Raw genomic sequence first — 26,555 nt, forward strand, 5'->3', positions numbered from 1 at the left:
CAACAATGGTCGCGCAATTAAGTAATTATTCGTGTAAAAAAGTAATGACAAGATGTGAAGCGTAGGCACAATAGCGTGTTGAAGACAAAGAATCAGTAACTCGTCATTTAGCAGTTTTAATATCACCAATTTCTCTCGATTACTAAGACTTAACTAGTATTTAGTCGTATCTATTAAACTAATAATTTATTCTTTCAAATCTTTAAAAATTATGATCGGAAATGTTGTACAATTTTAAAATATAGGGTTCATTTAACATTTTTTTGTAATGATAGATAAGTTATCTATTGACCAACTCAAGCTTTTATTAACATTACCCACATTTGCTTACGGCAATAGGCAATTGTAAAACACTATTTACAATCGCAATATCGCTCCATCGTATCATTATTTGAGTTAGTATCAACAGCATAGATAATGCATTTTATTTTTCCCGCGCTCACCTCCACAGAACAAATAAACGCAACCCGCGACGACTCGCCGCGCGCTCATAAAAAGCATACATTTAACACCCCTCATATTTGCTGACAAGGAAGCGAAAGGGAAAAAACCAGGCATGTTCTAATTAGGTTGTCGAGTGAGAAAGGCATTCGTCAGCACAATAATAATTAACACAGGATGGTAATGAAGCGTGCCATAAAAACTAATTGGAGCCACTAGGAGGCTTGTCGCGAGGGTGCCCGCGCGATTTCGATTCGATTGACTAGCTATTGTTCAAAATTCAAAACGCTTGTAATTACGGATTTTATTGTATTTATTGTTATAATACTATCTAAAACTGTACGCATTAAGTGTGAATATAATATATTGTTGTTACACCATTTATAATGGCCATGTTTAAAAATGTTAAAACATGAAACGGAATTATTAATATTACTTGCCTGTTATGTAGTTTTGTGATTCATGTTATGTTTTGCCTGACGACATACTATCTTGCAGTGTTACGTGATATAGCATCCATCATGATAATAGTTACGAAAACGTCTTACCTTCTAATAAGAAAACAAAAGAATCGAAAATATTTTCAAAATTAGCCTACATAAATGGAACTATGAAAACAAATCGATGAACGCTAATGCAGTAAACATCCAGCCGTGTTTTAAATCGAAAAGCCGGCGCGAACCGTCTATCAGCTAGTTGAAAAGGGAAATCAGTCAATAATGCACTAATTTCCCTTCCTTAATGGCTCAGTCCGGCCCTCTACTCAGACACTATTACGACACTGCAAGTTAGTGTATAATGAAATAACTTAGTTGATGGCGTGCTTTTAGTTATTTCCAATGTTCGATGTGAATGTTTGTTGGACGCAGTCTGCGAATACTTGGAGTGGATTTTGTTCAATTATTTTACGGGACACTTCGGTATTGTACTTTCATTGTTGACTTTACAGTAAATTAAGCGGCTGTTAGTGTTTTAAATAGGTTAATATAAAATAAAGATGTTTAGTTTCATGAATTCAGTGCCGATTTAATGATTTAGAATTTAGATTAGCTCTGACGTTGCACCATGAAGAAAGACTTAGGTAACTACTTAAAAATGGACATACATAGGTAAACCTAGTTCATTACACATATTATATTAAAGCAAACTGCCTGTAAATAACGCATAAGGAAAAAGAAAAATATATGAATTTTCATTTTATATAATAGCGCGCACATAATTTTCCTATCAACAATGACAAAAACTCATAACACCGGATTCATAACTCGGAATACGTGATTAGAAGAATTATATTGTATCAGGAGACCTTAAAGCACCATCATTACCTATCATTACCATGCATTAAGCTTTTTTGATTATCCCTAATTCGTATAAGTAAAAACAGAATTTTCCACATAATTGTACGATAGGTGTGACAGTCATTATTTTAATTGCGAAAGTCGCTACTAATTGTGGCTTACGTTTTTTTAATGCCACGTGTTATTTATCGAAGTAAATGTATTATTTGAATACGCAAATTGTGTGTTTGATATGTTTATAATTTGTCGTTATGGTGTATTTTCTTTGTCTCTAATTAATGTTTTAGGTTCTTATGTGATTTGTTTTTGTTTTTAATAACTGTTACGGTAATAAAGTGTATAATGGTATTAAATATACAAATGAACTTGACTACTTTAGAGAAAAAAGTAATATGAACAGCTCTAATTGCAAAAATCGTTATTTCTAAGAAAGTCGCCCTGTTGAAGTCAATATCTGTATATGCCTTCGTAGGCCTTCGTAAACGTGTACCTACAAAATTCATTACTTAAAAATTAATAACTCCATGAAAATTTAAAAAGTTATTAGTATCTGATTAAAGTGGTTATTTATTCTACACAAAACTTGAAGCTTATACTCTCAAGGGGCTGTCTAGAATTATTGAGTATTTGATTTAAACTTTGCTTCATTAGTTCGCGAGAGGCTTTTTATCTTTTTATGCATAATTAAGACTTTGTCAAACTTTTTCGGTAAAAATTAGCAGTCATATACGATACCGATTCCATCCTAAAAACAAAATGCTTTCAAATTCAAGCGACAAAAACTCGATCGTTAAATAAAGGATTGGATACTTTCAATTACTTCAGATGTCCATTAAAGACTGAAAACAAACAAACATGAAAACGCGAGTATAATAGCATCAGTACAAATGCACGTAACAAATTATCCAGGGGGCGGTCATCACACCCGAAGCTACTTACCGGACCTACGCCTACTATTTTCAATGCTTTTTTACTTTCTTTTTTACGCCATTTTCCATGGTCCGACCGGGCGACCCAACCCACGCTGTTTTTTGTTTTTTTAAATCAGTAAATTGCATATTTGAAAAACTACTGCAGGCTTCGAGGGATGTCGATTGAACGGGCGCGCTTTGTGCGCGGTCAAATTTATATAAGGGGATTCTTTTATAAGACAAACATTCAACGAACGTTTTCGAATCTGTCTATATACGGTACGCACGTAGACTCTCCGCCGAATATTTGAAACGCTTTTTGCGTTAAACCACAAGAATTCCGTTCAGATTTTTCGGTTGTAATATAGTTTGGAGTTCGATAGACACGCTGTTTGGAACTCTATTTGCCTATTCTGAGTATATGAGCTATTGTTCTATTGACAATTATATTCAGATAGATTCTGGCACACTGATGCAGGTAAGTTTAATAAAATAACAAACAAGAAAACATTCAATAGTTATTTAATTGAAAGAATTTACACGTAGAGTCACAGGAACATAATATCTTAATATATATAAATCTCGTGTCACAATGTTTGTCCTCAATGGACTCCTAAACCACTTAACCGATTATAATAAAATTCGCACACCATGTGCAGTTCGATCCAACTTGAGAGATAGGATAGTTTAAACATGTAGGTACCACGGGCGAAGCCGGGGCGGACCGCTAGTCATTGTATAAATAAATGAGTAAAAATCTTAAATAAATAATTTATTACTTCATTCAAGTATCATGGCTACTTGACCAAAATGAAAGCACAAATTCGTGTGCTTTTTAAAAAGTAATCTGCCACCCCCATAAACGATTCCCAAAATCAATACAGCCCTTATAGTTCGATAATTGCGTTACCCTAATTCGATTTAAAATTAAAATTAAACGTACTCAAATATACTAAGCAATTGAGTGAATTATGTACTCGTGCCGGAGCCCGGAACCCCACCGTGCGCGGGCGCAATGTTGAGTGACCTCGATAATTACATTTATGCGTACTCGTTGACATAAGTAGTTGATAATTGGAATTTAAATTTTGTATTGCGATTGACCTCCACTGTTAGAGTGTTAACACAATGCTTAGAGCTTTTAAAGTATTTGAATATTTTGTGTAATCATTCATGCAAATGTAACCATTTTTAAGCGTTTCAAGTTTGCTTGTAATAGAAGATATTTATTGTATTAAAGTAATTATAGAACTAAACATTCTGAAAGTACTAAAATTTATTAAAATAAATCCAAAAGTTTGTTTGCAAATAAAAATGTTTCCTTTTAAAAACAAGTTCGACGGAAATTTATATGCGACGCCAGCAACCACAAGTCAAAATTAGTTTAGTTTAAAAAAGTTTTGTTTTATAGTATAACTAGCGGTCCGCCCCGGCTTCGCCCGTGGTACATTTTTACGTTTTCCGGGATAAAATATAGCCTATACGGATTCGGAAGAATCCCTCTAAGTAATGGTAAAAGATATTTTGAAATCGGTCCAGTAGTTTTTGAGCCTATTCAATACAAACATACAAAAATACAAAGGTTTGCTCTTTATAATATTAGTAGTATAATATCTGTAATATTATATTTATAATTTTATATTTCTCGTATCCAATTAATTAAGTATACTAACACATAACTAAATGATGCAAATCGTCAGTTTTCTTCCACATTTCCCCCGAAACTGCGTCACTGGAACGCATTAAGCCAGAGGAATGATAGCTATTATACCCAATATCTAATCAGTCCTCCAATTTCCGAATATACGGGTAAAGAGAGTTAGTCACATTAGAGGGTAAACAAAAATCTACGCTGATCAGTCCCCTGTAATCGATTTACCGGCCGATAAACGGTAGGTAATTGATGGGAAATTACGAAATAAATGAAAAGTTATTATTGAATTTTATTTTGAATCAATGGCAAATGCAGGCCGCCCTAGCAACATCTGTCAGTGTCGTTGTTACCACCCTTTGATTATGGAAGTGCTTTTATTTGTTAACTTCGTGAGATGGTTAGTAGTTATAGAGATGTTTGTGTTATATCATATTTTAATTTCGATATGACAGATTTTTAAAAGGTTTGTTTATTAAAAACAAAAATCTGCCATGATACAATATTTTGTTTTACAAAAATAATAAGTTTAGGAGAGATTTATTCTTTTGGTTTTATATGAAGAAAGCTTTCAAGACCTCTGCAGTGTATTAATCAAAAATAAATTTATGTTTTTATTATGTGAGCTTGAATTGTATGTTTTATTGTAGTCATCCAAATCCGCATTATTTTTGCTTTTTTATAAAAATGTATCAATATACTACTATCATCCAATACAACATTTATTTATTGATATTAGTAAATACGCAAACCACTTCATCTAACAAAGCTCATAGTTTTAAAACCATAAAACAAAGTCAAACAATTCAATTAAAAATTGATAGTTACAAGTAAATGTATTTAAACCCGGCGCAAACAATACAAAATAGCGGTGACGATGATACACCGGCTTCAAAAGTTCCCCAATATGACATTTCACGCGTCGATTCACATGATTTAAGAATTTAGGTGTAATGCATACATGCGGATGGGCTGTGCGCTTCGTGTGAAGTGCCTTATAATCGGAATCATACATTTTTTTTTCAAATAAAACTAAAAAATCATAATCAGCACACATTATAACATTCTATACGTTTTAAATATAACTCAAAAATCGAAATCGCACTTAACCTGATTTATCAATTTTTTTCTCGCAAGCTAATAATTATGATTTATAGTTGCTGCACTTGAATTCGATAAAATATGAAACATAATTAAAGAGAGACTTAATTGCGTGCTAATTAGATTTATTTTTATTCACCGAGATATTTTTATCATTCATTCAGTTATAGAAATACACGCGAATCCTAAATATTACGTCATCTGTGTTTCAATTAATTTTTCTCATCCGTTGTCGTTTCGTACACGAATCGAGTGCGCGACACCGGAGCTCCCGACTGCATAATACATCGCCATACACTGTTACTGTACGTCCGACTTTAATTATATATCTGCTACAATTTCGCCTTTTTTTCGAGTATTTTTCACAATTCCTCTCCCCAACCTCCCCCCGGTCACCCTGTCGAACGGTCAGTTTAAAAAAACGCTTATGCGTGTGTGTAACGGATTGTGTTTCGCAAGAGAGGCGATCGGCCGCGGCCTGCGCGGCGATGCCGGACTTCTCAACTCGCACTTGACACTGCAAGACAATTAACTGTGATAACGAGCCTAGAACGCCTAACAATAACACACTTAGACATTTTAATGCAATTAAGCTTGTAGAATACGACGACGAGGGACCGATAAGCCTCGCTCAACTTTTCCTGTAACAGGCTGTTATTTCACGATTTAAAATCGCTTCTCAACCCGTTAATGACGCGAGTACAAGTGCAGATCGGCGGCTCCGTTCGGCCGCGGACCAATCTATTTAATAACCCCCGCCGGTGACACCCCGCCCGGCGGCCATCGCCAATTTTAACCCCCCACGTACCCCCTAGCACCCGCCCTGAAAAAAATCCGGAGCGTTTTAAAATTAATGAGTAAAAATCTACACACACATCCGCGCGGACAAGTATGCGTGTGTGCCCGCGCCCGATAATACCCACTTTGCGGCCAAATAATGACGCGTAATGTACTCGCAGAATCGAGGCGCTCTAGCGCTCTGCGCGCTTCAGACGGAATCCGTGATCGGCGAGCCTTTTCCATTAGGACCAACTATCCGAGAAAAAAATGGAGTACAAATTGAAAATTCGACGGTTCGGGCGCGCTAATTCCGGCCGAAGCGGCGCCGCGGCACGGAGCGAACGCAGTTAGATAACATTTGTAGAGGCGAGGGGCGGGGGGGTGTCGCCCCTACGCAACGCCGTTTTTATTTTGGCCGGCCTTTGCCCCCATACCCCCTTCGTTCGTCCAACTTCATCTGAATAATTACTGATTTTTTCGTGTACCGCTGATTATTTCGAATGTTATTTGCTGGTGATAATTTTTCTGCTGGTCCGTTTGTCCGCTTCGGTCAGCTACCTTCTCATTTTTCATTCGGGGCATAAATATTCAATGCGAGTTTTATGTGTCTAACTCATATTTATATTACTTCGCCGGTCAGCTTCACTTTGATAAAGAATCAACCACACGAACCGATTCGCTCTACACTCTTGAAAAAAAGTGAATATCGCAAATGGCATTGCAATTTCAAAAGTATCTAAAATAACAACAAAATATTCTGGAAAAAAATAACTATTTATCATTACATACATTTAATAAATTTAATATAGGAACCTATAAGTGCGGCCTCATAAAAGCTCCACTACCAAAAGCTGTCGACACAACAACCTATTTCTAAAGGGGCCAGATTTGCAACATATTATACGAAAGCTACTTATAAGAAAAATAAAATTTATAACAAAAAATGCGCTGTTAAAATTTCTTCGAATTTATGTTATTGTTACCGTTCCATGGTAACATCTAGTCCGGAATCTTTCCACGATCATTATATTTAATTAATCGAAAACGCTAACACCCAGACAAATTGAAAATTGGCTGTACGAATTCTTAATGTTAAACTTTATTATAAATTTATTACGTTTATAGATTACAGATCACTAATATCTACTAAAAAATTAATAACTAAAATCGCATTTCGCAAACACATAAAATACATCTTATCTCCCACGAGAGTTGCAGAACTTATAACAAGTTTCGTGCACCGCGAGCGAAAGCTCAAAAAATTAAATAAAACTGAAATGCTAATCGAAAAGTCTAATTATTATGCTTATTCGACAAGTGACAAGTCGAGCCGATGGCGATCGCTTTGGCAAGGATTTCGGGCGACCGCCCTCCACCCACCGGGCCGCATTTTTTCAAGCCACCACTAAAGGGGTTGATTTTTTAAACTGATGACGCGCTTTCATTCCGCGCTGTGCAACTCAGCGCGCGGCTGTATGTGTGCCGTTCTTTGATAAATAAATAAAAAAATAAAAAATATGAACGCTTCGCTGATAGTGCCCGTGTTCTCCTTACTCCGCGGTATCTAACGCAACTTTCATAGAAACTTTTACGCGCGTTCGCAGTGAGAAAAGTGATACTAATAACTTTTTAATTGTAACAAATACATTTGATACGATTTGTTTATTCGCGCGTTAGACGGTTCATCGGACGGTAGTGTGTTAACGTAAAGGCGATATAATTTGGACGAAGTTTCGGCAAAGTTCAAAGTTTTCAGCGGCGGCACGTGTTGCGGAAAATTCGGAAAATTTCGCCAACAATGCAGCAAGTTACGGGAAAAGTATAGACGTAGAAAATTTGCTGAAATAACTAGATACTTACATTAAGTGCGGAGAGAATGACATTGTCCTTTGTAAGTATTTTAAAATTATGTTAATTAATGTAACTTTTTATATAAAAAATATAAATTGAATCAGCCGTATGGTAATAAAGTAGTTGTGTTTTAATTCAAGTTATTATTTTATAATTATTCATTATTATTTGTGATTTAACCACTCAAAAATACTTAATTTATTAATAAATTGATTTTTCAATTAATTTATTACGCAACATATTATTATCAAGAAACTATTAAATATTAATTAATTAGTGAAGTTATTTCTTTTAAAGACGTTCATGATACAACTCTGACGCTCTGTTTTCTAAAGAAATTTGTTTCCGTAACCATAAAAACAGTATGAACCATGGAAAATAATTATTTTAATAGCCTACTATATGTAAAATAGTAAAAAAATATAATATTCTTACAACATATGTAACTTACATCACACAAACGAATGGTGTTTGACTCTTTAATTAAAAACACACATAAATATTATATATGCATAATTAACTTTTAGACAACAATATACTTTATTATATTTCCAAGGCTAATATTAATTACAGATAATAGCAGCAATCGTTAGTTATTAGATATTAATAATTATACTCGTATCGATAAAATTTTATCTTAATTTCCATAATCATTCATCTGTCTCAAATTACTGCTATTGAAATTATGATGGAAATTGATAAATAGCAATTAAACTGTGTGGTTCCTCGGCGTTTAAAGATGAAAGTTATTTTTTATTTTATGAATATCTAGACAAAATGTCTTAGGTATCGAATATTTAAGTAAACATTTTCATATGAAAGATTTTTTTTTATAAATTTTCTTAAATGAACTCAATTACTTATATATATACATTACAATTTCGAAGAAAAATTATTAAAAAATTAAACAAGGAAAAGTTTTTTACAATTAATTAAGTAGGCTCATGTTGTTTTTACAATATCATTTGGTTGCTAAATTAACAATATAGGTAATATTCATTTTTATGTGAAGATATTAGAAACAAGAGGAAGTTTAATATTATTTAAGTATTAAACAAAAAATCACTTAATTCCAAACCAATTGTTATTTTTATTGTCATATGGGAATCAGAGGTATATCATGAAATTCTCAGATATAATTACAGTTAGGTTTATTTGTATTTTCCTTGTACCTAATTCAATAAGGTATATTAAACGACTAAGTATAATTATGAAAAACCAGTCACCATTGGGTTTTATACACATAATTTAAGATTTAATTATGGTTATATTACTGTAACCTTACGAGAAACTATTAATAAAAACATTTTATTAACGAGGAAAATGTGAACAACAAAATACTTTTTGTAAAACAAAATGTATAAAAAAATAAATCGTATCTTATATTTTATACTTACGCCAAAATATATTTCGAAAAGACTATTGTTAGTATTCGATTTAAATCTATTGGTTTATCATATATTTGATTGCAAAGCAATGATAGAATGGCATTATAAATGTGTATAAAACTCTATAAAAATAAATACAAATTTTATTTTAAGTTAAATCAAAATTTTAATAAAATTAAGGTTAATCATTATAAATCATACGATCCGAAGATCGTAGGTACAAAAATACTAAATATGGCGTTAATTTTAAAACAAACACTATCGCTATTCAATCGACGTTTCTAGAACCTGCAAAGGAAAGGAAATAAATACAATTTGACCACGAAATGCTTTTAAACCACCTGTTACTTATACTTTTAGCTAAGTCTCTTACGACGTTGTTAGCATTTAGTTGCATTTAATTCGTTCTATTTATTTTAACGCGTAGCTTTGATTTTTCACGCTTTGGTTTCTCCCTTTTCAATTCCAAAAGTCTTGGTAGATTTTTTACAAAGTAATATCTCCTGCATATTTTCTAACAAGTAATTAGTAACGGAATCTGAGACAAAATGTTCACCTAACTGTTTAACAATGAGATTCGTAGGGGTAATTGCATGTTAAATAAGGCTAGAAAAACATATATGTACCTATCTTCTATTTCCTTATACCTATGTATTAATCGATTATAAATATAAATCTTTTTAGATAGGTTCATGTTTATGTTAATGAGAATTCAATTATCTGCGGCAGTTAACTCCATGATGATTAATAATCACTACATAGTATAAAACAATGTCGCTTTCTCTGTTCCTATGTCCCTTTGTATGCTTAAATCTTTAAACTACGCAACGGATTTTGATGCGGTTTTTTTTAATAGATAGTGATTTTGGATGAAGGTTTTTGTATAATTATATAAAATATAATAGGTATGTATAATTTATTAGGTTTTAATCAAAGCAGGCGAAGCCGCGGGTGGAAAGCTAGTAATTTATAAAACATAGGATATCAATAAAAAGGGCGCAATACTTATGCTTTTAATCCATAGTTATATATAGTTAGTTATATATAATAAAAATAAATAAATAAAATAAGATGGTATCCTATAAAATAAACACTTTGTTTGAACAATAGATCTTCCCTTACCATGTAATTCTCACTTAAATTCTTATTAATCAAATTGTTACGTTTTCATTACTTGCATACATATCTCTGCTAATAACTACTAATACAGATGTTAATGGACGCGTGTTGTCTAGTGCGGACTAATCAATAATTGTACAATAATGGTTAATAGTTAATACGATAATTTATTGATCTTTTTACTTATCCAAAACTATGCAATTCCAATAATATGACACCCAAAATTTGTTGATAAGAATGAACCGTGTGTAAATTCAATACCATTAAACATTAATTTGATGTAGATTTTTTACTTATTGTCATAATATAATTATTTATTAATTTTATTGTAAATACTACACCTTACTAGAAATATTTTCCCAAAAACTTGTTACGCATAAAAAACTTGCAAGGAGTTTTTCTCCTACATTACCCAGTCATTTTACCATACCTATACATTTTAAAATTGAATCTATTGATTGAATTAAGATATATAGTATTGTGTAACGGAACCTACCTTTAGGTATAAGTTTATAGTAATAAGCAAAACCTTCCCAAATAACGCGAAAATTACCCAGCAGGCGGAGTCGGACCGGGAAAGCGGCGCGAGTTCGCCGGAGGGCGGCGGGCCGCGCGCGCAGGTAGCCGAACCGCGCACGCCGTCGCCGCGCGCGCGCACGCCGCACCAGCCGCACTTGAATGGCTCCAGTGAGTTCGTACTGCTGCTTCTTACTTGGTACTTTAAGTAGATTAATGATCTGATCCTTACGGTCATAACAATCCTATTTTCTTGAATGGAACCTGCAATTTTAAGATACCCTAACCAACTATAAGTTCCTTCTAATTCTTGAAAAACTGCAATCCTAAGATAACATAACCAATTATTCTTAGTTAAATATCTTTAAGTAGATTAACGATTTTCATTCTAATATGAGACCTTGTCATCCTATTTATAAGACTGCAATCCTAACCTACCTAATATAATTATGTATTGTAACTGATGTTCAAGATCATAAGAGTCCTCCTTATCTAAAGAATGAAAACTGAAAACCTAACAGCCTTTCCTTAAGTAGCTTACCGAGCTGATCACGCTCACGTGAGAGCTTTTTATCATTAGAAATAAAATTGCAAACGCTTTAACATATTTTTTGTGCTCTATCGATATTGCTAGGTCAGTAAACTATTTAAATAATACTATAGATAATATAAAACTGTTATTTCTTAAGGGAATAAGAGAGGATAGACCCCACTTTGACATTTAAATTTCCCATATTGCTTTTCTTATAATGAAAATCAATAATCTTCTAAATATAAATTCTATCGAATCAGATCTCCAAGATCGTTCCCAGAATTGTATTGCACACAATACACATGCTTGAACACTTACGATATCCTGTGTACCTAATTGGCTAGCGTCTGATGACATTGATCGTTTACCAGTCTCCAAATATTATGAGAAATGTATCTAATCTCTACTAATCCGTGTAGAAACTACTTATGCCAAAAATTTATGATAATGACAATTTTGTATGATTCAATTGAGTATTTTCTTATCACTATTATAATATTAGTAATCTTTATTGATTAATTATTGTAAACCGTAATTTCTTACATTAATAGATATTGCAGTTAAATGTCAGATTTAGAAAATTACATACTCGTACCTACCACTAAATACAATTTTTTCGTGACAATTTCCCTTTTTTTATTACTCCAATAATAATATAAGACGAGATCTAAAATTGTCACTGCTATTATATTGAGTTTTTGTAGAAATAAAAGACTTTTATTCTTTAAAATCAATTTTAACATGCCCTGGGTTCTGTCGAACTTAAGATTAGACTATTGTTAAGCGATTCCTATTGGTATGATAATCTATTTTGAGTCTCAGTCATGTGTAATACCTAGAGATGAAATGCTGCAAAGGCGTAGAGTTCTATATTCAATATTAATTGTCATAAATTTGCTATATTATGCACCTGAATTTTTTAGAAGCTTTTAAATCCTCTGTGGGCTAATTTAATACAATCAGTTATGAAAAAAACAACTTTTAATCTAAAAATGTTTTATTCTGGTAAATGTTATACGCGCTAAATTTCTATGCAATTTTAAAAGCTGATATTACAATGCAATGCTAGTAAATAACTACAATAAAAATAAAAAATATGTGTGCGTACTTTTAATAGATTAAAATAAATTAACGTCCGCTTCTATTTTAGTTATCTAAACAAAACTCACATAGATCAATTATTTTCTAAACAACGTACTTCCACTACAGTTTCATACAAAAGCCCGTCACCCAAACGCACCATTCAAACATAACCATTGATTGCAATGGCGTCGATGTTCCAAAACCTAGCCAACATGCCCCTTTAGAACACAGAAATGATAAAAAAACTATTTACAACAGTTCCACACCAAATCCCTTAACCCAATCAAGTCATCGATCATACCATATTAACATTAGTCTCGATTGCAGTGGCGTCGATGTTCCAAAACCTCCAGAACCTGGCGAATATGCAGCAAGGCATGCCGATGTCGCAGCAGCAGATGTCACAACAGATGTCCCAGCTGGCGGCCAACCTGCAGGGCCTGACGTCCATGCCCAACCCGGTCATCAACTCGCCGCTCAATTTGAGCGTTAGTGCACCAGGTTAGGAGCTATCATCTATTTTTAATACTTATAATAAGAAGGAATGATTAGGTTTTGTGAAGAAAAACAGAAGAACTACCTAATTCATCTCTTATATATAAAAATGAATCGCAAAATGTGTTGGTAAGCGCATAACTCGATAACGGCTGAACCGATTTCGATAATTCTTTTTTTATTATATTCCTTGAAGTACGAGGATGGTTTTTATGTAGAGAAAACGTAAATATGTACCACGGGCGAAGCCGGGGCGGACCGCTAGTTTTGAATGAAATCTATTACTAGTTACTGAAAGACGTAGGCTTTTAACCCCAATTCCGATTTGAACTATAGGAAAATGTAAAGAATTATGTTAGTGTAAGACTTATTTATTTAATAAGCACAAATAGTAAAGTATGAAGGTCTATATTTTATATCTAAGAATCAATAATACGCATTGCGATAACTATTTAAAAAAATCAGAAACTGTTCAAATTATTTAAAAACAATAGTCAAACAAAATAATAGTAGTCTATTTGTTTGAAAAATCTATTTTTATTAAAAATCCAAACTTCCTTGAATTTTTTAAATATGTACATAGTAACACAAATACGTTGATTAATTACAAAAAGCTCGTCAATTACGGCACGTAGAATTCGTAAAATCCCTTAATTCTAACATTGTCAAAATTTTCAGGTATACCAAGTTTAAACGCAATTAATTTAAACCAATTTCTGACCTCTCGCGCTCTCAACGGTCCCTCGCACAGATCCTATTTTAGCAAAAACTGTTACCTTTTAGCTCGCTCTTAGGTTTTCAGCGCGTCAAATAGCCCACTCAACGGCGAGGGTTAACCACTAATTAGACAGATTGATATAATAAGCGGGACACGGTTTGTGCATTAAAACTCTTAACTCGAAAATCACGTGGCTAGTAATTAGGTGATTACCGAATCCAATCGATTAATGAAACCAAGATAGCGGCCCGCGAGCCCTCCCATTAAATCTATGCCGTAATGGATGAAAAAACCTATTTAAATAATGAGTATAATTACATGTTTTTTCACGAACGCACGGCTACGACTGTTGCGGTATCATTAAGAGTTTTATTGTCTTAATAGACCTAATTATACATTTTTTTCGGCTCTTAATTGATGCGCCGTAGGAAAGAGCATTTATTACAAAATGTGAAATGTCATGGTTTAAATGAATACGTTATGTTAATACCGAATTTAACGTTAAGGCATGCTCGTAATGTTTTTTAGATTTTTCGTGGGGTCGTTTTGTTCGCGGTAAATTAGTCTTGCTCGGTTGCCGATAGATTCGTGTGATTTCCTATCATTTTATTGTCTTCGTGGAGATCGGCATCTTTGTAATTACGATATTATTTTATTGTTTATAATCATGAGGAATAGAAAGTATTTATGGGCACGATTGTTCCGACAGTGTTACCGTGACAGATGCGTACCGCTAAGATAAAATATTATATTGATTGATACATTAGAATAGAAGTATTTGGTAGGCAAGTTACACAATTAAACAATTTGTGCGAATGGTAACTCGATTTTAGCTACGGACTACGGTATATTGTCATAAAGCAACGGTACTTTGATTATATTTAATTGTATTAGCCAAGTTGTAAAGTTTATTGTCTTTTGACGATAAAATTCATCGGTTGTATAAAATAACGTGTTAATATTAACATGTTACGTACCTTCATCATGCGATAACATAACCATCAAATTAAATTAATTGTTTTCTGATTTAGAAAACACAATTTTTACACTTAAATATTCAAAGCTTATAATTTATAATCATTGTGATATCTTGACCATATTTAACTATTCTAAACTTAAACAATATTTTATAATACTAGTCATAATAAACACATTCCATAAAAAATCATAAAAAACAAACCTTATGTCTTGTCCCATAGGGATGGGATCGCCAAACCCAGTGAGCAACAACAACATGCTGCCCCCAGCGATGCCGTCGCCCATGCCACAACTGATTCTGGCTTCAGGTCAGCTCGTCCAGGGCATCCAGGGCGCTCAGCTGCTTATACCGACCTCACAAGGTAATACTGCAGTGATATTTATTACATGTCTACAAAAGTTTCATTATTTACTATTCAATTTGATAGAAAGAAAGAAGCCGATAATATACTAACGAGGTTTACTGTAAGAAATAGATCAATAATTTTCTGGGTATATGCTGAAACATTAAATAGCATGATGTTTCAAATGTCTTTCTTTTTCTTTAACAGGAATAGCCACGCAAACGATTCTCACGATACCGGTCAACCACGTGAACTCGAACGATCAAATGGTGAACTTAGCACTGAACAATGGCCAAGTGGTGTCCACGTCGCTCGCCAACCTCCAAGCGATGGCCCAACCTCACCAGCTCCTCAACTCCAACCCGCAGCAAACGCAAAACATTCGACCGAACATGTTAAACCCGACCCTGTCGAACGCGCTCCTGAACCCCGGCTTGCCAAACTTCTTATCCAACGGTGCGACAAATGCCCAAGAGTTGCTCCAGGCGTTACAGCAACAACAGCAGCCGCAAGGCAATCACAACCTTCTGCAGACGGTGCAACAGAACAATATGCCGCAGCAGATGCAAGGGCGGCGATCGTCGTCGCCCCGACCGGACCGGCATTATAAGGAGAGAGAAAACTTCGAAAGGTTCGCAGGCGGATCTAGAGATAGGAACGAACGGGAAAACGCAGGCGCAGCGGCAATGAACAGTATTAATAGGTAAGATTAATTGAAATTTACAATCAAACAAAGTTACTTTGGTATTTATAACAGGTTATAGATATTCAATATTGTAGGTGAAAATAACTGGTAATTTTTCAAATTCGCAAATTGACAATAATTCGAGAATCGAGACGTCCTATTTGGAAGTATTAAAATCACATTCTAAAATAAACTGAAATTTTCAGACGCGTACTAATTAATCCAATCAAAACTAAAACTATTTTCCGCCTAAACTTAACGTTCCAATAATAAATATTTACGCAAGCAATTTCGATATCAATTTTTTTTAACGAAAATATGGAATGGAGTCGTTGAAATACCAGTACATTCGTTCGAGTGGTCGGACCACCACAGTCATAATCCAAGCTTATTTCTGTTATGTTTTATCGGTAGATAAAGTTGGCGTGGGTGCAATGACAAATGTTAGTTGTAATTATGTGACAATGAGTGTAATTACTCGGCCGACACACGGCGCGTGTGTGTGTTTAATCAACGGTTGTCCGTGTAGGCATTAAATGGAATTTGAAAGGGTCTGCGAATTACGTCTTTGTGTGTAGCGACTGCAAGTATCACTGTGGCAGTTTCTTGCTCATTCATATTCGTGCAGTTACCGGTTACGTAATGTTATACATATTACATAGTCTATGCAATTGGTGGCCGATCGTTTAATAGAGGAATTAGAAATTATATTTTCTAGCGTTATTAAATTAATTTTCTTATTCAGTTATGGGAGCTATTAGAGCTTTGCTATAAAGTTATTACAATTTATGACTCATATTGATAAACGATTAAGCTGTCACAATTAGAACGATTAAATTTCTAGTTACCTAACGTAACGGCACCAGTCTTGTACAGATTAAGGAAAAAATTGAAGTTTTTTGCAAATTTCTCGTAGGCTTTTTAACTTTATTGGATATTGTTTAGTTATACCTTTAGTTCAATGTTAGTTTAACGTAACCAATGTTAGAAAAAAGATTACAATGCATAAATAATGAAGTTATTTATAAATTAAAAAACCACTTTTTTGCACCAGTGTTGGACAGTGAAAAATCTAATGATGGACACCCAGTTTTGGACAACATCCAGTTATGAACACCCATTTATGGACTGTACCTAATGTCGTTTCTCCAGTTATTTACAATTGGAGAAGACTTATAGTTATCAATAGAATCTTGAAAATGATGATTGGAATACAATAAATCGGGGATGTATTTATAAAAAATAATACTTATTAATTATTTTGCATACTTATAATATTTAAAACAGTCTTAATTTCCATTTTCTAGGCAAAAATTGCACAAATGCATCGTTAAATACGAGTTATGTCCGTTAAGAAACACCAATATGGTTTTTTTTAAGTCAGGGATGAAAAATATAAATAAAAAAAGTACTGCCATTCCATCCATTTTGGGACTTCTTCTTCTTCGTCATATCACTCTAGGGGGGTAGATGTTACCCGCGTCACGATGTTCCGCCATATCTCTCTGTTTCCTGGCATTCCGCTACACTCGTGAAGTGAATCGCCAATCTGAATCCGCCAGCAGCCTTAATCTGATCGGTCCATCGATATGGATTCCAAATTGTAGCACGAGGCAAAAAGCTTTTTTTAAACTGTTGTCAAGACGGTGTGGATGAAATTTAAGCGTGTGTGCTATATGGTGGTGGAATTTAGCAGCAGACAACGATCCAAACAGTTCATCAGAGAACTCTCTAGATCTCTCTATTAGATATTATGTTGTTGGACCCATTAGTGTAATTTTAACAAAAAATATCAATGTCCATTATAGGAACCAAAGCAAATCCAGTCATGGACAATTGTTGTACAATATTGGAACCCTTTGTTTGAAATGGTCGTGATAGGTATATTATTAATCAGAAAGAAAAGACAATACAGAAAAGCGCATGTAATTAATATCTTTAAAAAAAGTTTATTTTCGACAAATGTCCATAAATGGATATATCCATAGAATTAAATCCAGTTATGGACACTGATGAATTTTATTTAAACAACATAACCTATCATGATACTAAATCGTGTAATATTTCGTACACTTAACTACTATAAATAAAAGTAATATCAAATTTTGCTGACATTTATACAAAAATTCTTATAACCAAAATTGTGTCCTCACTTCCTTAAGGATTTTCTTAGTAAAAACGGATTTTTTCGAAACGAGTCGCAGCATCTAAACATAACGTTCTGCCATCTTCAAACATTTTGGCCGAATAAGATGAAATGTCGTATTTTGATAGCTTATGAACCAAACTTTTATTTTAAGTATTGCCAAATTATATAACGTTCATTTTGGTCTTAATATTTAAATTTAATATTTATTTTGTCCATTACTGGATGCTTGTCCACGACTGGTGCCGTTACCTTACATTAGTGCTTATAAAAATGAAAAAGTCATCAAGTAAACTTAAAGTAAATAAATGGTACCTACATACCTAATATTATTATTTTAAATATAGGTAGGTACGTGCGCGGGTTGATTGCTTCTAGCTTTTTTTATTTGATGTAGATCTGAACATTACGTGAAATTTTTTAAAACATACAAAAACAATATAACAATATCCAGTTGTTCCTTATTAAAATACCACAATAATTGGTAAACGTATAACTTAACAATATTTTCTAGTTCAGTTCTAGAAAAAGTATCAATTATGCAGTCGTTAAAACATTGTTTCATTTCAACATAATAAGATAAACAAATACTGTAAACATTTTAATACAATTCAATCGCAACGGCCTCTAAGTTTAAAAGGCTTAGAGGTTTATCAGCAAAACTCATATTGCTATTAAAGCATAAATCCTACACACGAATGTTGTTACACGCAAAAAGGCCTAATTTTTTAGACTATGTTAATTATAAATTGAATGACAAGCGAGCGACATGCAACTAAATTATTAGCATATTCATTTACTTTAAACGAAAACATTCTAGATGAATATCTCTTTGTGGAGTTTGCTTGTTACTTATAAAAGCAACAACATAATTAAACCGTAAGGAATTTTATGACTTCCAATAAATATAAATGCTTTTTGTGAACTGCAAATAAATTGTTTTTTGATATTATCTAAATGGTCGTTTTAGGTTATAGCATTTTAAATGAAATTATCTGACAGTTATGTTTCAAGATATTCACTTAACTTTATGGGAACTTAGAAACTAACAAGATTAATAGGTAATAAATCGAATATTCTCTTAAATTAATATATCTACACCTTTACCGTTTATGAACTATCCTAGACAACAGTTAAATGATAAGATTATAACAATGAATCAGACATTGAATAATTTATATTAAATACCTTATTGATTTGTGTCTTTGTGATAAAAATGTCGATTGAATCGAACATTAGTGCGTATAATAGAACCTTTTTAGTTATTAATTTATCATTTAATTTAATTTAATCTAATTTACCAGTAAAATTAGTATTAAAACTGAATTTATTGTTATTCTCTACATTTGCAAAACACGAAAGAATCCCCTTAATTAGCTACACTTTTCACAATGACTGATTCTACATGAAATAGATCATATTGTAACATGAATAAATACAAAATATTAATCAGTCGCATGTATCTTGACGCCGCGGACGTAATAAGGAAAAACCGCTCAACAATTATCTATCATAATGAGGTATTTTATGCTAATTATAGGCAGGATGTACATCGCTTGATATAATTACATAATCTACACGAATCATTTTCTGGTTATGATCGTGCGGAAAAGGACAAACGCAGTTTACTGTATCTATTGCGGTATTGAAGAATAGTGAATAGTGATGTTAGACACCCAATTTATTTTAGTTATTACTAGATTGAACTATTGTATTATTTTTCATTTATGTTAGTAGATACAACGTCTTCGTATTTATCAATAGTGAGTCAATCCAAGACCATACTAAGTGTAGAGTAGAAAACGACAAACGTTTAATTAATTAAATAATTAAGTAAATCGTGTTGAATATTCCTAATTTATCGCCTTACATAAGTAAATACTAACTTATACTAGTTTATTGCACTACAAGTCGTATTCAATTAAAACACAGTATAAATACATGAATTCAAAAGGATATTTTCAATTACGAAAGCGCATTAACAAGGTGCTAGAGATCGCATTATGTAAACAATAATTACAAGTTTGTTAATTAAGAACGAAAGATCACAAAATACTTGATATTTTTAAAGAGCAAGAGTCAATTATTCTCGGTATAACGCGCTTAGTACCTAATGTATTAAATGTTATCAAATGGTACTCCAGTTAATGCAATTAAACACACATAATTATCCTTACTAGAAATACTTGTTTACAATCTAATATAACTTGTTTGTTATCGAGATATGCGTGTGTTATAATAATGACATATCAAGGACCGGAACGCTATTGAATTTATTTTATGCAAGTAAAATGCATGTTGTATGCGTTTTTAGGAAAAATGTTTATGATGAGCTTTTTATTGAAAACCGAGCGATATTAAAATATATGTTTTAATAACTGACTTCATGATGAACTAACTACGTGTTGTTGTTTGTATAGGTACGTATTGCTGTGATTTTACAATGTTAAATATTGGCTGATTTAATATGTTTGAAAACAAATTGTCTGATTGACTTTCAAGTGTTTTGACAAAAAATTTTTTGTTTCTTTTTTTGAATGAATTATGAAAGTATGTACTAAAATCAGTAAACAATTATTAAATAAAGAGTTTTTAGTATACGTGGCCAAGGTAACTGCATTAAAAATAAATATAATTTATTAATTATACCTAGTTAATTACATTGTAGCGCTATATCGCTATCTCACCAAAACATCTAAGTAGATAACATGGAAAAAAAATTGTATTTAAAGTAACGCTATTTGTTATTAATTATTATAATAAGAGCATACATAATAATATACAATATGGTATGGTACTTTCTTTCGAAGTAAATACCAAAATATTATATGTAGCCTAATTTTTGTGTACATATTATATGTAGCCGAAGAACTATTTGTTTCAGTAAAAGTAAAACAAATATTTGCGTTTCAAACGTAGCTTTTACATACCTTAGTTACATAGATCAACATCAAAGGTATAAGGAAAAGCCCTTGAATATAATTAACTAGATTTCCACCCGCGGCTTCGCCCGCGTTTTCAAAGGAAAACCCGCATAGTTCCCGTTCCCGTGGGATTTTCGGGATAAAACCTATCCTATGTGTTAATCCAAGTTACCGTCTATATGTGTGCTAAATTTCATTGTAATCGGTTTAGTAGTTTTTACGTGAAAGAGTAACAAACATCCATACATCCATACATCCATACATCCATACTTACAAACTTTCGCCTTTATAATAGTATTAAGATTAAGATTAAGATATATTAAACAAGCCAACCCGCACTTGGCCAGCGTGGTGGATTACGGAGGCCCGTGTCCCAGCAGTGGGAACGTATATGGGCTGATGATGATGATGAGAATTTCAAGATATAGGTAGGTTTTATAGAAATGTATTAGATAATCTAGATTCTAGAACCCCGTAGTTCAACCAGCAACCTCCAAGGTGACGATAATTAATGAATTACAATACATTAATAGCAAAATTATCTTATAAATCCCCGTCCGCTTTTCAAGGCTATTGCGAGCATATAATTAGTGTAAAGTATGCTGGTATAATTACATGAGGTACGGTGACGAAGTCATGTTATGTCGGTAAATAGATATTATAGAAGATAGTTTATACGGTATATTTTATTGCCGATAAAATTATGACATGATCGCTTTTTACTTTGATTAGCGTATAATTTTGAAAAAATCAAAGACATCGCTTTAGAGAATTTATATGACTGGATTTCAATTACTTGAGACAAATAGGAAAAAGAAAAAACGAACCCTAAAAAGTATAATTAATTGCCTAACACGTATAGTTTAATAAAGATTTTGATTAGATGTATACGTACCTATCCTTATCGCCCAATAGGTACAATGTTTTTGGTTCCCTGAGAATCAAATCTTGAACTCAGTTTTATACTCACGCGATCACTGTATAAAGGAAATGGCTATTTTGTGATCCTATATTATATTTTAGTGGAATCTATCTTAAAAGATAGACGACATACACTAGGGTAGAAGCCTTTAAAAATAATAAAAAGTGAAAAAAAATCGTAGTAGGATGAAACCCATTAGAAAAGGAGGAAAATATGATAAAAATGTACATAAGGAAATATAAATTACAGTCAATCCGAGTTCGGGAAGTGGGAGGGGAGGAGCTTTTAAGAGAAAAAAATGGTCTCTCTCATTTCCGACAAAACTACAAGTCCAAAAATTATCTACCCTGGTCTAGCAATCAATTGAAATTACAAACAAAATTAAAGCAGCCGTTAAACATTACATTTTGTTTAACATAATATAGGTTATATTAAATACCGTTTCCCTTGATCGAATCGTGTTAGTATCTGAAAATAGATCTATATTCTATACTAATATTATAAAGCTGAAGAGTTTGTTTGTTTGTTTATTTGAACGCGCTAATCTCAGGAACTATTGGTCCGATTTGAAAAATTATTTCTGTGTTAGATAGCCCATATATCGAGGAAGGTTATACATATATCATCATGCTAAGACCAACAGGAACGGAGCAATGCGGTGAAACCGCGCGGCACAGCTAGTTATAAATATGTTAATCACGTATTATTTCTGTAAATACTCAACAAGCAAGCATTAACACCGCTAGTATTTGCGATAAATAGCATTGATATCAACTCAATGCGTGTAACTTAATTATAAATCATTTGAGTATTTTAATTTATTAAACACTAGTACAGTCGCCGATAAAATATGGGTTGCCTTGAAAACAATATTAATGTCCCATAAGTCAAAGGGTTAGTTTATATTAGCATTTAAAAGGGCCTAATTAGAGTACTGTTGAATAAGTTTGTTTTATCGTAATTTTACAAATGAATGTTAATATAAACAATGTATATGCTGATTATTATAAATTACCTAAAACTACAATTTGTCAATTTACAATTTAAGTTTACACAGTCGTAAGGCGAACCTTATAACAATTTTTACATAGCGTTTTTTTAAACAATCCAAGCTTAAATAAATAACTATAGTTTATAGGAAACTAGCTTATTGAAATATGTTTCATCACTAATGGATCGTGAATGGAAATAAGCAAATTGATAACTGATAAGGAAAACGCGTGAAAGGGTGATTAACATTTAGCGAAAGGTGCGACCTAGCGGCTAGCATTTGATCCAAACATTGTTTAAATTAATAAAACATGCAATTTTTAATTCCTACGTTTTGAAGTCGATTGTACTATACATCCATTAAAGTAAATTTATATGTGCGCGCCAGTACTTCAAAGACATTAACTTAATGCGACCTCATAATTACTAGCTCGAAGCATTAATTCTCGCATCCATAATTAAGTTTAATACCTCATTTCTGTTGGCCTACAATCTAGATAAATATTGTATGTCATTTGACGTCTATTAAGGGCTTGGTCTAGTAGTGCAAACAAATGCATCCTGTCATCCTATATGTAAATAATACAAATGTACTAAGGGAAAGTTGCTCCACTTAATTTTTAAAAATTAAATCATTCGTATGCATAATTTAATATTCGTAATAAGTACCAAAAATGACAATTTGAAACAATTTTCGTGAAAATTACACCGGGTGATTTTTTTTATCAGTACACAAAATTTGCGAATACTTTCTATTGATATCTTCAACTTCATGTTTATATAACTGATCAACTTTTACAAAGAAAGGACGAAATATAAAAAAAAATAAGCTTTCCATACAAAATGCATAACTCTATACATTTTTTTCGACCTAAGTTTCTTAGTGAAAGTTGTTCAGTTTAACTAATAAAACGGATAAACAAATTTTGTATATAATAAAAAAAATGTAATGTTTGTGTTAAAAAATTATAAAATAGAAAAATACGCAAATGAAAACAAAAGATATTTATTTCTGACTAGCTTCTGCCCGCGACTCCGTCCGCGCGGATGTCAGTCTTCGCGTCTTCTACAGATTTATTATATTATGTGTAATATATAGATTTATATTGATAAACCTAATAAATCTTTTGCTAGCATTCTGATGCTTTATCGGTTGCACTGGATTTATCTCTTTTTTTTTAATCGCTTGAATGATATAGTGGGTCCTTGATGGGCATCGAATGCTGAAGTCTCGAATCAATCAATTCTGACAGTAGGCAATTTATGTAAAATCTTGATAATGGTCCATCATTTTATTTTGCCTAAACGTTACATACTTTTTTTTATATTATATTCTATTTTTAACGAATTATTCACTCCAGTCCAAACAGCAAATAAGCAGACTTCTGCTTCTGCAACGTTTAGTTGTCCCTGAATTTAGAAAAAATAGTCATGATTCTTATCTATGACAAAAGTGTTATTTTTTGCAATGTATTTCAAATATTAAATTTTTTTTTAACCGCATCTTCCGCATTCATATCTTTTGCCGGAATTAGATTAACTTCTACAAACATTTAACTTCTACTAGTCCCATTTTCCTTTTTTGATATGGGAGTGTATAAAGTAAATTTTTTAGATATTTCTCGTTATACTTTTAAAAAGTTATTATTGTCATTTTGCTCATTAGGTAAAGTAATTTCGATATCAGTTTTAAGTTTTTTGATACCTGCAATAATAACGTCATAATCGCCTGCACATACTTATCGATTACACCCTGTATACAATCCACCATCCACATTCATAATGTTTTCCTGTCCTCCTCTCCTTTACGCTGTTCACCGATACATTTGAAATGAGTAAATCTGCTACCACTGAAGGATGTTTCATTGTGATCAGCAAATTTTCACCACTGTTGTCGATTATTTGTTTTTCATTTTTAATCAGCAATTGGGAATCATCAGTTTTGTTTTTTGCAGATTGGTGATGTACCCTAAGAATACGTCGAAAAGGGAAAGCATCAACGAATTATCGTTTTCGTCCTCTTTTTTTATTCTTCGCGTCTCTGTTACTTCTGTTTGTTTAGTTCTCTACACCCATTGAATTTTCTATGTTATTATGATCTTCCATTACATCTGAGTTTTGATGATGTGATGATAATCCATTCGTTTTAATATTGGTACTTAGAGTTGGTAGACTAAACTAGAAATGGCGGACTAAATTTGTCAGCGCGTCTGTAAGATCAGAATATAAAACCAACATCCTGTATTTAAGTTACAAAATTAATAATCAAACAACATGCCGCTACGTTGAAAATGACTACAAGAAAAAATTAAAACACCTCGGATCAATTTTGGAGTAAACAAATCATTTTCCCCGTATGGGGATTTCCCCGGATGAACTTGGGAAGTTCAAGTTCTCAATACAAGTTTATATTATATTTTGTATTTCTCAAACGAAAAATAAACATTTTTGGAACTTCAAAAAAATTATATTATAAGAAAATTTATGAGCTTACTTTAGTTTTAAAGTAAGTAAATACATCCCTTTACTGACACCCCGTAAAATAAAGAAATTGTTGCCAATCACCTTTGCAATCTATTTGGTTTCATTAACTTTATGTTCGAAGATAATTTTTTTTCTAGTAGTTACACGCGTATTTTTTTAATCAATTAACAAAAATATTAAATTTAATGAAGTAGAGCAACTTTCACTTCGGTATGAAGGAAAATCGAGCGTAGAGCACACGTCAGAACGCTCCGGCCCAAGGAGCGCGACTAAAGAAATTCGCTAGGATTTTTCCTACTTATTTTAAATATTTTTTTAATATTTAAAGAATTATCAAAATTAAAAAAAAAAAAATTTTAAAGGATTAATACTCATTGGTCTTCAACCAACTCGAATAAATTAATGGAAAAAATAACTTTTAGCAGTATTTATCAATAGATTTTGTAAGGCAAAAAATGGGAAATTTAATGAATTTATAACGTTCTAATTAAGAAAATCATAAGTTTTTCGGCAATTGTATTCAGCAGTTTTTAATAACGACTATATAAGGATAATAATGCGCTGATCAGATTGTGTAAATTGTAATCGGTTGCAACGTAGTGAGTGCACAAACTTAGCTCGAAATGTCTTTGGGGGAAAGAGACTTATCTTCAAGGCCTGATTAAGGTAACATAAAGTAACTTTATAAATGTGAAAAAATTCAGGCGCATTGCGTATATAACACTTATTGATAAACAAGAAAAAAAAATTCAGTTTATCATTTCATTAGCCGGGAAAAAATTGTCAAATAACTTGTTGAAAACGCAATTTTGCTAGACTGCAGCCTTAAAGTTACATTAAAATGTTAAGTCATTGTGAAATCAACGGTTGGTTTGTAACAAAAAGGTTTTTTACGAGTACGATTTTACGCCGTGCAAGGCTGTTTGAATAAAATTAAGACTTTTGTAACGCGGGAGCATATTATTTACAAGAAATCGTTTTGTTCAAATGTAGAACAAAAAATCGAGATAATCTCATAGGAGTTATCGAATATAAATCTATGTAAATTTAAATCATCCTTAATATTACGACGGATTATCATTATTATGATTTATAACTACCTAAATAAAACGTAGTTATTTTTTTCATCAATCACTATATACAATATTATATATTCTATAATTTTATATTCTAAATCATTCCTCTTTTTCACCTTAGT

At 32.4% G+C, this 26,555-nt stretch overlaps 1 protein-coding gene across 6 annotated transcripts in view; it reads left to right on the forward strand.

The window, feature by feature from the left end:
- pdm3 (POU-domain protein pdm3) overlaps positions 1 to 26,555 on the forward strand; it is a 112,161-nt gene that overhangs the window by 68,008 nt on the left and 17,598 nt on the right. For 4 of the 6 annotated variants that reach the window (XM_089702392.1, XM_089702397.1, XM_089702395.1 and 1 more), the window contains 4 exons: positions 11,098 to 11,227; positions 12,999 to 13,172; positions 15,084 to 15,224; positions 15,414 to 15,909. In XM_089702392.1, coding sequence (XP_089558518.1) covers positions 11,098 to 11,227; positions 12,999 to 13,172; positions 15,084 to 15,224; positions 15,414 to 15,909 — 941 coding nt within the window. Of the gene's footprint in view, positions 1 to 7,970; positions 8,074 to 11,097; positions 11,228 to 12,998; positions 13,173 to 15,083; positions 15,225 to 15,413; positions 15,910 to 26,555 lie in introns of those variants that run through there. The other 2 variants (XM_089702396.1, XM_089702394.1) reach the window with 2 other exon arrangements.

This window comes from Colias philodice, chromosome 13, assembly GCF_061535455.1.
Source record: "Colias philodice isolate Cphi_HAF_F1 chromosome 13, ilColPhil1 Martin Lab GWU primary, whole genome shotgun sequence".
Taxonomy (NCBI): domain Eukaryota; kingdom Metazoa; phylum Arthropoda; class Insecta; order Lepidoptera; family Pieridae; genus Colias; species Colias philodice.